Source organism: Pelecanus crispus, chromosome 2 (assembly GCF_030463565.1).
Source record: "Pelecanus crispus isolate bPelCri1 chromosome 2, bPelCri1.pri, whole genome shotgun sequence".
Classification (NCBI taxonomy): Eukaryota; Metazoa; Chordata; class Aves; order Pelecaniformes; family Pelecanidae; genus Pelecanus; species Pelecanus crispus.
Window position 1 is genome coordinate 138,012,172 of NC_134644.1, and position 16,725 is coordinate 138,028,896.

The following is a 16,725-nucleotide window of genomic DNA, read 5'->3' on the forward strand; positions in this document are numbered from 1 at the left end:
AACAGAGGTATTGCAGAGCTGACTATGGTGCATTTTTAAAAGCATTCAGGAGTGACACTACAGCAGCCATCCTACGTAGAGCCAGCAGGAGGAAGTGGAGGAGCCCAGTCCTTATGTCTGGACTCATCACAAAGGCCTGCCTGGCCAGGACTCCCAGTAGTGGCAAATTTCTAGGCAAGAGATGGTTACAGGACAGAAGAGCCCAGTGGTGGGATCGTGCTTGCTCCTGGTCTGTGCTGAGCCCACAGTGCAACACCTCTACAAGGCCCCTTGACTGTTAGCAACCCACCTTAGAGCTCACTGGTGCTTGGGAATATCTTCACGTTTGGTCCTCTAAACCGTGAGAAGGCAGAGCCCACCTCCAACATCTCTGCTAGGCCTGCAGCTATTTCGACACACCCTGCCCCTCTCTCCCTGGGCTATCTGGGATCCAGCATCCTCTGGAAGAGTCAGTGTCACTGCCCTGGACCTCCCCATGGTCCGGCAGCTGAACGATGGAATTTAAATACCCCTATGCTGGTCCACCAGTCAGTATCTCTGAGGCAGTTCACATTCAAATAGGAAGTCATTAAAAGACTTGCACATTAAGGGAAAGCAGACCCCATACCTGGTCATGCACCAAAACGAAAAACAAGCAGGTTAAATGGGCTTTCGGAAATGCACTTGGTAAAAACATCCCTCACACAAGCTTTGGTAGAGACAGCACCAGACAGACCATAGACTTGGTGCATTAGAGGCATGGAAACACTCCTCACAGTGATGTTTGTGCACAAAAGGTTTGTGGGAGGTGAAATTCCCTCCTGCCTGTGCTTTCCTTTTGTGGAAACTACGGTATGGGGGGAGAGGAAGGGAAAGGTGGGGTAGTGCATGTTGGACTTCACCCCTGTGTGGCATCAGGGTACCACCCAGGTGAGAAACTCCTGTCCCCTGCACTCAGAAGTATGCCCAGGGTCCAGAGACTGGACGTACCCAAAGAGTCGCTGTGAGGGTAAATGTCACCTCCTGCGGCGTGCACACAACCACACACAAACACATGCACATAGACTGATATACACGCGAAGCTGGTCCAGGACACGTCTGCGGGGCTCTTGGCTAATGAGCGGCGTGAATCTTCATGTGGAAGTGGTAATCTTCCTGCTCCGGGAAGTGCTGGCCGCACACCGAGCAAGTGCAGCCCTTCTCCTTGCTGTGCGTGCGGCGCACGTGGCTGTCGTGGGCTGCATGTGAGGCGAAGGCTTTGCCGCAGTGCTTGCACTTGAAGGGCTTCTCCCCCGAGTGCTGGCGGATGTGAGTGCGCAGGATGCTGGATGCCGTGAATGCCTGAAAGGGCAGGAGTCAGAAAGGGGGGAAGAGTTGAAAGTTATCTATTTTCACATATATAAACCCTGGGTTCAGCTAACCCAGATACCATAAGAAGCACTGAACCCTCAAAATAGGTCCTCAAATAGCTCACATGCTCAGATAACTGCAGAAAAAACAGAAAATCCCAGCAACGAGGAACCAGAAGCCAACAGCTATCACACTCAGCTATACAGATATGGCTGAGTCCATGGAATTAGATGAAGCTCAGAGAAAGATTTCTGACCAGAGACACCAGTAAATATCTTCTACTTGTCAAAGGATAAGAAGTCAATACTGTCCTAATTAGCTTTGCAGCTCCTTTATGTTTGGGAGACATAATGCAGGTTCGTTTTTGGAGTTAAACCCTTTCATGTTTACATACACTGGCTTGGGATTCAGCTGCCAGAATTCATCCATGCAGTCAGTCCAGCATCCACCTTTTTGGGTTTCATTTTCCCCCTTCATCATACTCTGCTCTTCCTTCAGTCAGACATTGCAGCCCATTTCCCCCCCCCACAAGTAGCAAAATGTGCACAATCACACTTTGTCCCCGTCGTAAAGACTCCTTCTGCATTTGGGGAGAGAACCCTCTCACCAAGGGTGAGAGACTTGAGTAGGAATGTTGCAAAGTAGCCCATGTTTTCCCTGTTTTTTTCTTTTCCCAAGAGACACGTTCAGGCCCCTCACTATTTGCAGACCAGCGACAAAAAAGATCCTCTTTAGTACCGTTAGGTTGCTGAACCATCACAAGTAAGTTTTCACGGCGAAGAGAAATCGATCTCAGATACCTTTTCACTAGGAACCTTAGAGCACAAACAGATCTGCAGTCCCTATAGAGAAGTCCCTGGAAATGTTTATCAACAGGACCAAAGTGTGTTTAAGGGCCAGAATGGTGATCCTGGCCCAACACTTTTCCTTTAATCTGATGAGGTCACCGAGATAGTGAGGAAAGGGGCTGGGAAAGCAAAGCCACCTTGAAGCACAGCCACCGTTAGAGGTAGAAGAAGCAAAGAGGAATGAATTGTGACTGTGTAGGAGGAGCAGGTGAGGATGCTTTAAAATAGCCCCTGGTTTCCCAGCCACAGAAATGAAGGCTGTGTCCCAGGATAGCTGCATCCTGCAGCCTGAGGACTAATGGTTTAAGCTGATCCAATCTGCAACAATCCTACCGGAACGGCTGGGGGCTCGTCAAGGGTGCCACGCATCCTAGAGATCTGTTCACAGAGCCACCTGTAAAGCTCTGCCATCTCTTCCTGTGATCGGAAGATTAAAGGATGACATCTCATCCTAAATTCTGCCTACAAATGTTCAGGAATAGCCAAAAAAGAGCTTCTTCTAAGGTTCTTTACTACACAACACTTCAGCTCTGTGTTAGTCCAGCCAGTCATAAAAAAACCTCTCTCTCCAAAATCAGGAGCACCTTACTACATGCTGACGGTGCTTCTGCATTGCATGGACACTCCATAGCACCTGGAGCCCTACCAATATTCATCCAGCAGCAGCCTGTACATCCACCCTCCGTCTGCTGGGAGAGCTGTCACTGCTCTCACAGGGAGAGCTCACCTGAATCATCCCTGCTGTGAAAAGTAGTAACAGCTGAGCGCATTTTTGATCAGTGCTGTATGGCTCTATTCATCTTCTTTTTCAAATGAAACCTCCACGCCCAGTCACACATTGATTGCCCCGTTACTTCAAGGTAAGCATGCACAAAGTCACATTGTGCAGGTTTAGCTTATGGGACAAATCTATGTACCGCACTCCAGAAGCGGCGTCAGTAATACCAAAAACTACCTATCTGATGAAAAAGGGGAACATTGGATCTAGCTGCATGCCTTGGATGGTATTTGAAATGCTCTCAAGCTTTCTTAGACCTTATCCCCGCAGCAGCTCTCTGAGCTGGGACCAAACACAAATTCCCCATCAGACAGAGACCAGACCCCGTTTCTTCAGTCTCAGCCAGCCCTGTCACTTCAACTCACAGCCGTGCCCAGAACCAGGTACTCACTTATCTGGCTATCAACTTAAAGAGAAGGCATTTTCTTGAAAGAAAACAGAAAAGAAATAGGAAAATTGAAAAAAGAAAATGGAGCGTGGAAAGAGCCACCCCCTCCAAGATGCAGTGGGATGCTAAGCGCAGCAGAGGACAGACAGAGGGACAGGATGGGGCTTTGCCGTACCTTGTTGCAGTAGACACATTTGTAGGGGCGCTCCCCGGAGTGAACCCTCATGTGTTTGTTCAGGCTGGAGGACTGAGAAAAGCTCTTCCCGCACACTGAGCACTGGGGGTGGGGGGGGGGGGAAGGACAAAGTTAAAAGGAAGCACACAACGGCATAGCTAAAAAGAAAAATTAGGTATGTGGGTGATGTGTGCATGTGTTTTCCTGCATATATTTATGTATATACATATATTTTTCTATATACATATATTTATGTACATATATGTACATATATGTATATATGTATATATATGTATACGCATATATTTATGTATATACAGAGTAGTAATCTAAACAGTAACACTTTGAAATACAGTCAGAATTTTAATCTGGTGTTAAGAACAGATTTTTTTTTTTAAAAAGGGAAATAATGCAAAATTTCAAAGCGTTTTTGTGTACGTCATTAAAAGTGTTACATTAAAAAACATCCTTCGCCCGAACATTACCAGAAAATATTAACTTTCAGTAATCAAAACCTGAAAATTTCTGTGAAAATATTTTTCTTCAAAATGCAAATGAAGCTCTAGTTGCTCTTTCGAATTTTTGCTCAACAAATAAGATAAACTTCCTAGAGAAAAAATATTTAAAGGGACCTTTTAAAATAGTAACTATTTTTCAGAAATTATGAGTCAGTCACAGCACTTAGCCTATAGCTTGATCTGTCAGAAAAGCCTCTCCTTAGGAGTGAAACAAGCAGCGCTTCTTCCTCCAACTAAGGACCTGCTGTCTTCGCGGCATGGTGTGCGCTCTGCGTCTGGCAGCGACAGGACAAAACCCAATTCAGAGGGGGCTGAAATCATTTATTTGAGAGCCTTGCACTGATTCAGTGCAATTTGTATGAGTCCCAAAATAATTTTCCCCCTGCAATAATTTGAAAGAATTTATCTTTCAGAAGTTCAAAATAAACTAAGCTATGACTGATCTTGAAAGAAGGTAATTTTTTTTACTGACACATCTTCCATCTTTGCTTTTTGAGTTTATCTGTTCTCATATAAATGCAATATACTCAGAACAAGTTTATCTTCCTGCTGTTTATCTTCCTACTTCCTGAAAGTATTTCTTTCATATGCATTCCAAAATAAATGCTCTAGGAAAGAAAGCAAAGAGAGGAGGAATTACATGTTGTTTAATACCTCATATTTAACAGGATTATATTTTTCTTCTGTTACTAAATCAATGTGATATTCTGACATTGTAATATTGCTGACTTAGTTATAAAAGCTTTTCCTGAAAAATTCACATTATTCCAGGACAATTTATAAAAGGGGTATTTGGAGGATTTTCAGGACTGATTTAACCGTGCCATTTCAAGCACTGCAACTTGCACTTCCCAAGCCTTTAGGAAAAGTCTGATTTTCCACCCCTAACGCTCCTGGAGAAAACCGGTGCTACACACAGGTGTTTAGTGGAGATGAGGCAAGTATCTCAGCAAGGATTTGCTTACATCAATTGAAAATCTGCTCCACAGTGCATGTAAAACTTCTAACTCCTGTTGTGTCCAACAGACACAGATGTCTGTCGCTTCTCAAGACTGGAAGGGGGAGCGAGGGCCATGGGACATCACCTCTCCTGATCCCGGACACACAGAGCACCTTCACACACTATTTAGTCCCACACCGTGTAAGAAAGGTAGGGAAACCCACATGCAAACATCCAGAAAGCCCAGGAGAAGTATCGTTTCTTTTCAAAGTCTCACTGAGGCTGTGGGGTTTATTTTTGCAATACAAATCCATTAAATTTCTTCAACTGAGCTCTATTGAGCAAGACAAACTCTTCCTGTACAGGCAGAGCGGTCCCATCACAGAACTGCCAGGGAAACGGGAGGAGGGGGAGCAACATCAGCGTCTTACCTCTGCCAAAAAAGACTCCTCGGTTAGCCCCCTCAGAAGAGCCACGAACTGTGGAGAGACCCAGGAGGAGCAGGCTCACCTTGTGAGGTCTGTGCTTTTCGTGGACGTGGAGAATATGGATCCTCAGCCTGTCTCTTTTCTCAAAGGATCGGTTACAAAGGTGACAAGGAAATTTGCGGTCCCCTTGGTCCACGCAGCGGGTGTACTTGAGGTGCTTGTCCCGGTAGTACTTGTAGGCAAAAACCTTGCCGCAGCGCTCACACTTAAAGCTCTCCCCGGCTTCTGTACAGCAGAAGGGAAAGTGCCACCTCCCCGTTACACCGCAGCAAAAGGGGCTCATTTCAGATCTGCTGCCTTGTCACAGCTGGTACCCAACTGGGAATTTTAAGTCTCCGGGAGGGTAACAGCGGTAAAGTGGATTCCGGCAATATCATTAACAAAATATACGTCGGATCTCTTAAGCATATGCACCGCTCCGCTTGCCTTTCTAACGGAGGGGAACAAACTGCAGACCACAGCCTGATAAAATTATTGGGTTTAGCTGCTGACTTCAGTGAAGACAGGATTTAATCCTCGTATCCCCACAAACAGCGAGCGAATACGTGAGAAAAACCAACGCAGAGTCCCACATAAAAGCTTCTCCCCACACGGAAACATTGCCAGGTCTTTCTTATCAATATTGCCCGTAAATTTTACCTCCCATCCCAAAAAGAAAAATAAATTTGCACTTCTTCTCTATCGTTTTCAAAATGCTATCGAGCAAAAACACTTTTATTTGGTTTTTATTTGTATTTCAAACTGTTCTTAACCGCTGAATTTAGGAACAACACAGGAAATTTTTCAAGCATTTACACATCCTTTTCTGCCTTTAATAAAAGTCACTTTGGCTTAAGCCTTAAAATGAAACGAACAATTTACCAGCTATCTGAGCCAGGCACCTTAAGACAACAGCTACAAAAATTTTCACGCCCAATTTCCGTGCCAATTTGCTTCTGTCCCTTACTGCTGCTCCCGGCCGACCCATCTCTCACCCGCTCCAGCTTTCCCTGCATTGGCACAAATCCGTTTTCTCCACACTTAAGTTTTGCTTATAAGAACGTCATACTTTTTGCACATTAGAAGCAGAACTACTCCCGGAGTGAGTGCATTTGGCTTTTCTTCTGCAAGCAATACCAGCATTATCTGATCGGAACGACTTCAGCCTGCCCCATTTACCGAGAGTGTTAATTGCACGAAAAATATTAAGCCAAAGAGTGTGCCATCGCAGGATAAAACAGGACCAAACCAAGAATGCCCCCCCGAATCCCCTCACCTCCCCAAACGGGACACCCCCCCGCCGAACAACGGCGCTGCGGAGCGGGGGCGAGCTGAGCCCAGCTACACCAGATGTTTTACAATCTCCAGATGACCACTTGTAACTCCCCGAGGAAACGCGAACCAGGAGCAAGCTGCCGGGGCAGAAAGGGGTGCCTCTGCTCCGAGCTGGCAGCAGCCCCCGGGGCAGTCCCCGGGCTCCCCGGCGCCGAGGGGAAGCTGCTCTTTGGGGTGCTGGAGGCTGCAAGGGGGCGGGGGGGGGGGGGGCGAGGGCTCCCCGGGAGGGCGGGCAGAGCCGTGGGACCGGGGCTGCGGGGCCACCGCCACCCCAGAGCATCCCCGCGGCAGGGCCGGTCACCCCGCCGCCGGCTCACCGCGGGGACTGGGTAAAATACAGCCGGGAAAAAGTGGTGCCCGAGTTCCTTTCCCTCCCCTAATGCGAACCTAATCCCGGGCAGGCACAGGTCCGTGGGACCAAGGGGCAGTGCCCCGGGGGGGGTGGCTGGCAGGCTCACCTTCGGGGTGCTGCGGGGGTCTCTTCCCCTCCGGCATGCCCTTCAGGCTGATGGGGATGCCCAGGAACTGCACGTAGCAATCGCCGTACCACACCAGCAGCTCCTGCTTCGGCAAGATTTCCTTGCAGCTCTCGTAGAAGATTTGCCCCTGGCACTGGATCGCCGTCAAATTCTGCTCCTCGGGGAACCGGGCGCAGTTCACCAGGGACATCCAGTTGCCAGAGGCGCCCTTCCCGTCTATGAAGTGGCTCAGGCGCCCGTACTCAAAGATCTGGAGAGCGGGGAGAAGCGGGTCAGGTTGGAGCGACCCTTCCCGCACACGTCCCGCTCGCACCGATCCCACCACCCGCACCGGGCCGAGCCCCTCTTGCAGGCTACGGGAGAGGGGCGGCCGAAAGCCTCCCCCCGGCCCCGCTTTGAGGGGGTGCGGGGGGGGCTCGGCCGTGCCTCCGCTACCTCCCACATCAGCGAGTTGTCGTCGTAAGTCTTGATCTCGCTGGTGTTGACCACTTTGCCTTGGAAAGGGCCGAAGCGGACTCCTTTGGGGATGGGGTCGGTGCAGAAGACTCCGAGCTGCGCCACGTCCCCGTAGGCCACCCGCAGCACCGAGAGCCCTGCGGGGGACAGGGCGGGCTGAGGGCTGAGCGCGGCTGGGCGCGGCGGGGGGTGCGGGCAGCGCCGGGCCCCTACCTTCGGGCAGCTGCAGCGAGTCCCTGTCGAGCAGCGGGGCGGCGGCGGCGGCGGCAGCACCTGCAGGAGCGGGACCCCTGCTTCAGCCCCGCAGGCGCGGGCAGGGCAGAGGGAGCGGGTCCCGCCGCCCCCCACGTCGGCCCGCAGCCCGAATTAGCCGCCGGCCCTTCCCCGGTGCGGGCTCGCAGCGCAAGGAAACCACGGGGAAAGGGAGCCCGACGGGCCCGCGGATGCCCCGGGAGCCTGGCTGCCGCGGCACCGCCCGCAGCCCTTTGGGCACCGTCCCCAAACCCCAGCGCACCCCCGGCCGCACGGAGCGAGCTCCCCGCCGCTGCCCCTCCGGCCGCCGGCGGCAGCCGCTTGCGCACAGGCCGGAGCCCCCCTTACCCGGGCTGGCGGGGAGCAGCCGGAGCCCCGAAATGGCGTGGAGGCCGCCGGCCAGCTGGCTGCTCCGGAGCGCCCCGTACAGCACGGCGTTGAGCTCCTCCTCGGTGAAGTGGTACCTGCAGCTCTGCCCCGCCGCCCCGCCGGCCCCCGGGCTGCGGGCAGCCCTGCGCGGGGGGCTCGGGTAGGGCGGCGGGGGCGAGCCCGGGGCCCCCGCCCCGCGGGGCGAGCCCTCCCGCGGGGGGAAGGGGGCCGGCGGCTTGGCGTAGAGGGGCAGGGGGAGGCCGGGGAAGGGCTCGGCGGGCAGCGGGGGCGGCTGGCTCAGGAAAGCGGGGACCCTGCTGAAGCTGAAGGGGGGCAGAGGCGGGGAGGCGGGGACCAGCCCGCCCAGGGATTTCAGGGGCTGGAAGAAGTCGGGGGCCGCCTCGAAGTACTGGGCGGGAGGGAGGAAAGGGGGGTAGTAGGCGGCGAGGCTGGCGGGGCTCACCCCGAGCGCCTCTCCGCCGTCTACGGGGACGGACTCGGCGGCAAGGGAGAGCGCCATGCCGGGCCGGGGGCGGGAAGGGAGGGAGGGAGGGAGGGAGGGAGGTGCCGGGAAGCGGCGGAGCAGACCCCCGGGTGCCGCCGGCGCGGGGTCCCGCTGCGGGGCGGGGATGGAGGCGCGGGAGCCGCCGCACGCTGCCCTCCGCCGTCGGGGCGAGCGGGCCGGCCGCCGCCGCCGGCCCCCCGCGGCTATATGGGCCCGGGGAGGGGATGGAGGGAGGGAGGGAGGGCGGGGGCGGCCCGCCCCGGGGGTCGCGGCAGCCCCGGGGGCGGGCGGGGGTCTGCCCCCGACGGGCGGCCCAAGCCGGGGCGGAGCCGCGGCTACACCCGGAGAGGCCGGGCCGCCCCTCTCCACGTCGAGGCCGGGGGGGGGGGCGGCGGGGGGGACACCCCAGCCTCCCGGACCCACCTCCCCTGCCGCCGGCTCTGCCCCCCGCCCCTCCGAGCCCCGACCGACGGGCCAGGCCGCAGCCCGGGTGGGCTCTGCCTCTCCCCGGAGCAGGAGGCCGGGGTGCGGGAGCGATGCTCCCCAGGGATGAGCACCTACTGCAGTAGGCGAGCACCCTGCCAGCCGGCCTCCGTGCTCCCCAGCAGGACCCACAGCCCCCGCGCAGTGTCTCGGGGGTTGCAGGTGTGGGGTTTGGATATGGAAAGTCAAAAAACACCTCCCAGACCCCAGTGACCTGAACACGCAGCAGCACACTCTCAGCCACTGTAGGTTTTCACGGGCTTTTGCTGAGGTGATTTTGCTTCAGCTTTGTGCTGCCCGTTGGGTGCCTGGCAGGGCACTGGGCTCCTGCTGGGGCTTCTTCCCAGGCTCCATGACCAGGCCTATGCCAGGAGCCGCCCGGAATGGGCAGAAGCAGGGACAGGGGGAAGACAACTGGCCCTTGCCCCTTGCAGAGATGCTGGGTGATTCCCTCCTGGTTTTTGTGGGGTTTCTCCTTCTTCTAATCTTCCCTTCCTCCCAGGTGGCTACCTGCTGCGATTGCTATTAAAAGAGGACCTGGAGGGTCAAAACGGGACCTGAGTTGCAGGATCCCAGGCTGTGCAAGTTGTGCAGGATGCCACCCCTGCTCGTGCAGGGAGCTGGAGAAATCTTTAGTCCAGGGTGAAACCCTGTGTCAGGCAGGGTGTGAGCAGGATGGGTTACTGCAGAGACCCTCCTTGGGTAGCTGATTCCCTGCCAGTGGCCAGCCTGGGTGACACTGCACTTGCAGGTGTGGAGGGAAGGGACGGGGTGGGCTGTGCTGCACTGCAGAGAGCCTGGGGATTTGCACCCACGGGTCCCTCTCAGAGCAAGGCAGCACAGGGCTTCCTGGGACACAGCACAGCACGAGCCAAACTGCACGCAGACACAGCTGGAGTGGAGAACAAACACAGCCAGGTCTGACTCATGGAGGTTTGGATGCCATTTGAGTGGTTATGGTATGCTATAAAAATTAATTAACATAGCTCCATGGGATCTTCTGTAAAATATTGCCTTCATCCCAAAGAAGGAATGTATCAGGAATTACCTGAAGCGGCCTCAGACAGAGAGACCCTGGCTCCAGACACAGTTGCTGACTGCACTTGACCAGAGGTGAAGCCATCCTGCCAGTCCTTATTTCTTATCTGGCCTGAGTGAAGTGCTCTGAAATAGAGAGTTTGAGAAAGAATCACTGGCTGCCTGCGGGAATGAGGGTGTTCAGGGCACAGGACCTCAGGCACTGTAATTCCTCCCTACCAAAAGCTTCGATTTGGAACGTCCCCTTATTTATTTTTTTTTTTTTCTCTCGGGACATAAACAATAAGACAGCAAACACAAGCACACAGCAGTACCGAGGGAGACTCAAAACTGATCCAGGCTCTCCCAACTCCCAAGACTCCTTCCATAGCCAGCGCAGTGCAGCTTTGTCCCCAAACTTGAGTTTGAACATTTGTGTACTTTGCATTAAATGTATTGGGCTAATTCTCCTACCTACATCCTCATTCTCCACCCTAACCTGCGTTTGCAAGACAAAAGTACTGAATACACCAGGGACAGCCAATATGCACAGGAGGCTTAGGGAGAAGGTAGGAATGCAGCCTTCTGAAACTTGCTGAAGATAGTCCCTCGGCTTAAATAGCCTGATTTTTTCATCATCAGTCTCTTTTTTTTTTTTTTTTTAACTTTCTCTGTGTTGTTCCAAACCTCTGTTATTTGTAAGACAGAACTGATGCTGTATTGCTTTAGGAAACAGTTTCAAGTGGGCAGTTTCACACGGTTTTATTGATGCAGCATCAGTAGCATAAAAGTAGTACCAGAGTTAATCAGATTTACAGGAATAAGCCTTTGAGTTCCAATTGCACAGAAAAGTTTGAGTTACGCTTAGAAATTAAGTGTTGCCAGATAATCTGGAATTCTCTGGCTACTCTGTGTCCAGGTATCACAGCACTGGAAAAGGGAAAGGGGCTTGCGGAGGAGACGTACTCGCAGCGGAGATTTTTGAGAAATGAAGACAAACAAACATAATGTGAGATTTTAAAATTCTCAGCATTAGTTAAATTATAGACATGCCCAGAAATAAAAAAAATATTCCTTTTTCTAGAAGCCTGATGACACAGAGCCTGGGAGAAGGAAAGAGCTTGAGGCACCACTGGTGTCACTGTATTGCAGATAATCCTCAGAGGCTTTCATCCCCTAAGAGTTTAAAGGCATTTAGTGCATTAAAAAAGTCCCGACCTCGGGGAGAGGTGCGGGTTGGGGGGAGCAGAAGTGCAGGGCCAGCAGGCAGGCGAGCCTGGTGCCAGCCCGGTCCCTGCGGCCCCCGGCTCCCTGGGGCTGCCCAACAGGAGGGCAGCCAGCTCCCCCCCACGCCTGGGATGCTCCAGCCCTTTCATAGAATAGAATCATAGGATCATAGAATCGTTTGGGTTGGAAAAGACCTTTAAGATCATCCAGTCCAACCATTAACCTAATGCTACCAAGTCCACCACTAAACTAATTAAGGGTAGAGTAGTAATTTCATGTTCCTGGCTTGGTGGCTGGATTATTTTTTAATGAAAATAAAAACTAGGAATCATTAAGGTTGGAAAGGATCTCTAAGTTCACCAGTGCAACCATTAACCCAACAACACCATGCCCACTAAACCATGTCCCCAAGTGCCACATCTGCCCGTTTTTGAACACTTCCAGGGATGGTGACTCCACCACCTCTCTGGGCAGCCTGTTCCAATGCTTGACTACTCTTTCAGTGAAGAAATTTTTCCTAATATCCAATCTAAACCTCCCCTGGCACAACTTGAGGCCATTTCCTCCTGTCCTATCACTTGTTACGTGGGAGAAGAGCCCAACACCCACCTCACTACAACCTCCTTTCAGGCAGTTGTAGAGAGCGATAAGGTCTCCCCTCAGCCTCCTCTTCTCCAGGCTGAACAACCCCAGTTCCCTCAGCCGCTCCTCATAAGGCCTGTGCTCCAGACCCTTCACCAGCCTTGTTGCCCTTCTCTGGACACACTCCAGCACCTCAATGTCTTTCTTTGGGAACGTTTCTTGGGAACGACTGGGAATTGGGTTTGCTCACCGTGGCGCCCCAGGAAGCAGCTCTGTAAAAAAATACAGCCAGTTTTGAGGTGCTAGTCCCAATGTGTGTTTTCAACCTGGCCAGGGGAATAGCTCGCCTCTTCTGGCTGTGAAAAAGAGGGACAAATGCCGATTCACTTTGAGGGGAAATCTCCAGCTCACACACCCCTGGTTCAGCCAGGCACCCCTTGGTGCGGAGCATCCCTGCTGCCAGCAGCAGGGTGGGGGGACGACACACAACATGTGAAGGGAAAATTCACTCTGAAATTATGGCTACAAAAAGAAAAGCCTTAAAACAGGATCTGGGGACTCCCTCGCTGCCCGGCAGCCCTCGGGTGTTTAGCACCTCACTCAGCAGCACCTTACGGGTGTCCCCCAGGCCAGAGCCACCCAGCCAGAGCACAGGGCTCTTGGCAGCCCCCTGCCTTCGCCCCCCATCAGACCAGGGAGCCATGACCAGCAATGTACATGTGCCTGCAGCATTTGGCTTTTTGGCTACTGAAGTGCTGCTCAGGTTTTCCTGTGGGACTTTGTTATGATTTTATAGCTTGTTACAAAATAATCACAGCAGTCTCTCAGCCTCCCTCCCCGCTGAAGGATTTTAGAGGGTATTCCTTCTCCACAGTGATGTGGGGATGCATATTAAGCACTAAGGGATATCCCTGCAGGCTGCTTGCAGAGCATTCAGTCGCCTAAGTGACCTAACGCAGATGTCATCTCCTTGGATTGATCCAGATTTCTTGATCCAAAAAATTGCATCCCAAGCCCTCCTATCCTCCTCTCGGTTTGGACACAAGCTCTTCGTCATCACTCTTACTCTCACTCCACATCTTCCTTACTCCAGACTTAAAGCACTCTGCCTCTTACACATTCCCAAACACACAGGTTACTCCTACGAGCAGTTCCCTGATCCTCCCAGGACTGTAGTGCCGCAGCAGACCCTGATGCCCAGCTTCCCACCTGTGGGCTCCGGGTGCTGCAGCACCTACACTGACAACCAGCATGGACATGGAAGTCCCAGTCCTGGCACCAGATGCTGTCCTGGAAACAATCCAAATTACAATTTAGATCAGGTCAGAGCAGCAGCAGTTTACTTCTATGGCTGTCAGAGAGGACAGAGAGCTGCAGAGTGACAGCCTCTGCTGATGTGGACTATTAAAAAAAAGGAAAATCACGTATTGAAGTGCTTCAACTTTCCTTTTCCAGTATCAGCCGTATCTTTATATATAGCAGCATTTTCATGGTGTCGTCATTAGCTCAGTCACTTCACTAAAGCAATCTATTGCTCTCCAAATACATTGAGAACAGACACCTGAAAAATATGTGCACAAGAAAAAGTTGGAGCAAGCCAACCTAACATTTGGAGCAAAGCAATCCTGTCATATAGCTGCAATCCTCCCCCGCTTTGCAGGGGTGGGCCACTGAGTGGACACATGAGCAAGGGCAGGAATATCTGTCATTATTCTTGTCTCTCAGAGCCACTTTGCCCACAGTTTGCAGGGAGCTGAGTAAATTACTCCGGCCAGGTTCACCGTGGGTCCTTCCAGCCTCCTGAGTAGTTGTAGTGTGAAGTGATGAGGTGAACTAGAGCCTGAATCTGGGGTGGGAGGGACATTTTTTGAGCAATAGGAGTGTCTCCCCACCTCTCCTGCACTATCTTCTCAGGAATATCTCCTAGGGAGAAATCCCTGGGTGCATCGCAGGAGCCAGAGCAACTCCACCTCTCCAGCAGCTGTACGGGGCTGGGGGGTGTGTGTGTGGGGGGGTCTCAGTTTCCCCAGGCTTCCCCACCTTCTTCAACCTTAACTATCTCAGTCAGTGGTGGTTGAGTAGTTAATTCAGAGAGTATTCAGTATGAACGAAAACATTTAAAGCAAAGTTCCTGCTGCCCCAATGAATGAGCCTGACCTCTGGCTCTCTGCTGGAAGGGGTGTCTGAATATTATCTCAGCCCCTTCCCCTCCATGGAACCCCCTTCACCACTGAGTGCTGCTGCCTTTAGTGCCTAACTTTGGGGGGGGGGGGGGGGCAACACCATGTTGGATGGCATTGAAACTGTCACCTGGCCTGTCTCCTGTGCCCAAATGTTGTTGTTCTTAAAGCCAGATCTTTTAATGATCCCCAGAAGGGTGCCAGCTCCTCAGGGGAGGAGAAAGTAAAAAAAAAAAAAAACAAACCACATATCCCATTGGATGAGGGAGTTATCTGAGCATCCGTAGACACATGGACCTCTTGTGTCACTGACGGTCATACTGACTGACCCTGCCCAGCCACCCCTTGTGCACAAACTGGATGGTGTATGTTTGTCTAATGACAGCAGCCACAGGAGATTCACATTTCCACTGGGTACATTATTTGCAGAGTTAAGTGATATTTGTTCCCCCATAATTCACCAATTTCCTCTGTATTACTGGGTTCTACTACTTGGCTTCATCAGGTTTAAATCTCTGTAAGCTGAGGCTATTCCTTTGCAACTGTGCATTTCCCTTTCTACCCAGTTCTTCACAATTTTGAAAGTTCCAATTGTAATGGTCAGCCATAGCCTGATTCTCTCAGGTTCCCTCCTGCTTTATAGCCAACACCATTTATCTGTTTGATAGAAGTGATCTGTTATTTACGGAGGAGGTCTTGTACATACTCTGGTAAACCTCTCTTTTCATCCCCCCCCACCCCAGTTTGGATCACTAGGCCGTCAGCTTCAGCCATTTACAACTCTTATTGTTCTTCTAATACTCAATAAACATCTCTTTTCCAATCCACTTGTTCCAATTAACCCAAGGATTTACTAGCACTGGTCCTGTTTGGGTGCTCCCATAATGCTCTGGAAGTTTGCTTACAAACTTAACACTATGGGCACATTAGCAAAGGATCGGTCTGCCACCACATAAGGATTATATACATACAATCTCGGGAATACTCACAACTCGACCAGATCCTGCTGGCTACAAAACTGTTAAGGGATGTTAGGAGCAGCCACCTCATCCAGCAGCCCCAGCCCAGGACCCTCCTGCCCAGCTGCTGGAGCCCAGCCCAGCGCCCGGGGACCTGGGGTCCCTGCCCAGGCTGGGGGACGTGGCTGCCACTTTCCTGTTTGCAGGTTTGCCCCGTCGAGAAGCTGAGCACAAATCCCAGAGACAGACACAGGACATGCAGAGAGGACACTGACAAGGCTGGGCTTTTGGAGAGGACATTGTACGCACACCACAAGCTGGAGCTGCCTTCGAGGGCAGCGGAGCTTCCTCTGATTGTCTGGGTCCCGTTTTCACTCTTTCAGGGTGTCGTGGTTTAGCCCCAGCCAGCAACTAGGCACCATGCAGCCACTCGCTCACTCCCCCTACCCCGATGGGAGGGGGGAGAGAATTGGAGGAGTAAGAGTGAGAAACACTCCTGGGTTGAGATAAAAACAGTTTAATAATTGAAATAAAGTAAAATAGTAATGCTAATAGTAACAGTATAATAATTATAATAATAATAATGATATACGAAGCGAGTGATGCACAATGCAATTGCTCACCACCCGCCGACCGATACCCAGACAGTTCCCGAGCAGCGATCGCTGCTCCCCGGCCAACCCCCCCCAGTTTATATACTGAGCATGACGTCATATGGTATGGAATAGCCCTTTGGTCAGTTTGGGTCAGCTGTCCTGGCTGTGCCCCCTCCCAGTTTCTTGTGCACCTGGCAGAGCATGGGAAGCTGAAAAAGTCCTTGACTAGCATGAGCAGTACTCAGCAACAACTAAAAACATCAGCGTGTTATCAACATTCTTCTCCTACTAAATCCAAAACACAGCACTATGCCTGCTGCTAGGAAGAAAATTAACTCTATCCCAGCCGAAACCAGGACACAGGGGAAACAAAGTCAAGTCAGAGGGAGCCCGTGTCACCTGGATCCTCAGCCAGGGAGTACAAAGCTGGGACCTACCCATGGCAAAAGGATAGGAGAAGAGGTTCGGGCATCCTTGAGAAGACTTAATCCCCTCAAAACAATCATCTGCAAGTTTTTCACCCCCAAGACAACTATCCAGAACCAGAGACTAAGGGGAAGGAAACAAGACTCATGAGGGGTCCCTCCCGGTCACAATGTCTAGCGTGAGCCTACCATGCTGGCCGAAGGTCAGGGTCATTAGCAGTGGTACCAGAGGAGGCTCAGACTGGACCCAGAGACAGGGAAGGGTTAATTGGGTTGGTCACACCACCTGAGTCTTTAACTGCTGGGGCAATTTCTTTTGCAGCTGAGCAATGTCCCAGGAGTCTGATCCTAAGTGGCACAGACCTCAAAGCCCAGCTCTCAAGCACTGCCATCATACAGTTTCATTCACGCTGTAAT

At 52.1% G+C, this 16,725-nt stretch overlaps 1 protein-coding gene across 1 annotated transcript; it reads right to left on the reverse strand.

The window, feature by feature from the left end:
• Positions 1–1,092: 1,092 nt before the first annotated feature.
• Positions 1,093–8,854, reverse strand: PRDM14 (PR/SET domain 14). The gene is given in 8 exon segments (XM_075706398.1): positions 1,093–1,320; positions 3,519–3,620; positions 5,487–5,689; positions 7,237–7,507; positions 7,693–7,908; positions 7,911–8,006; positions 8,240–8,520; positions 8,620–8,854. Coding segments are annotated over 8 exon segments (1,632 nt in total).
• Between the last annotated feature and the right edge of the window lie 7,871 nt (positions 8,855–16,725).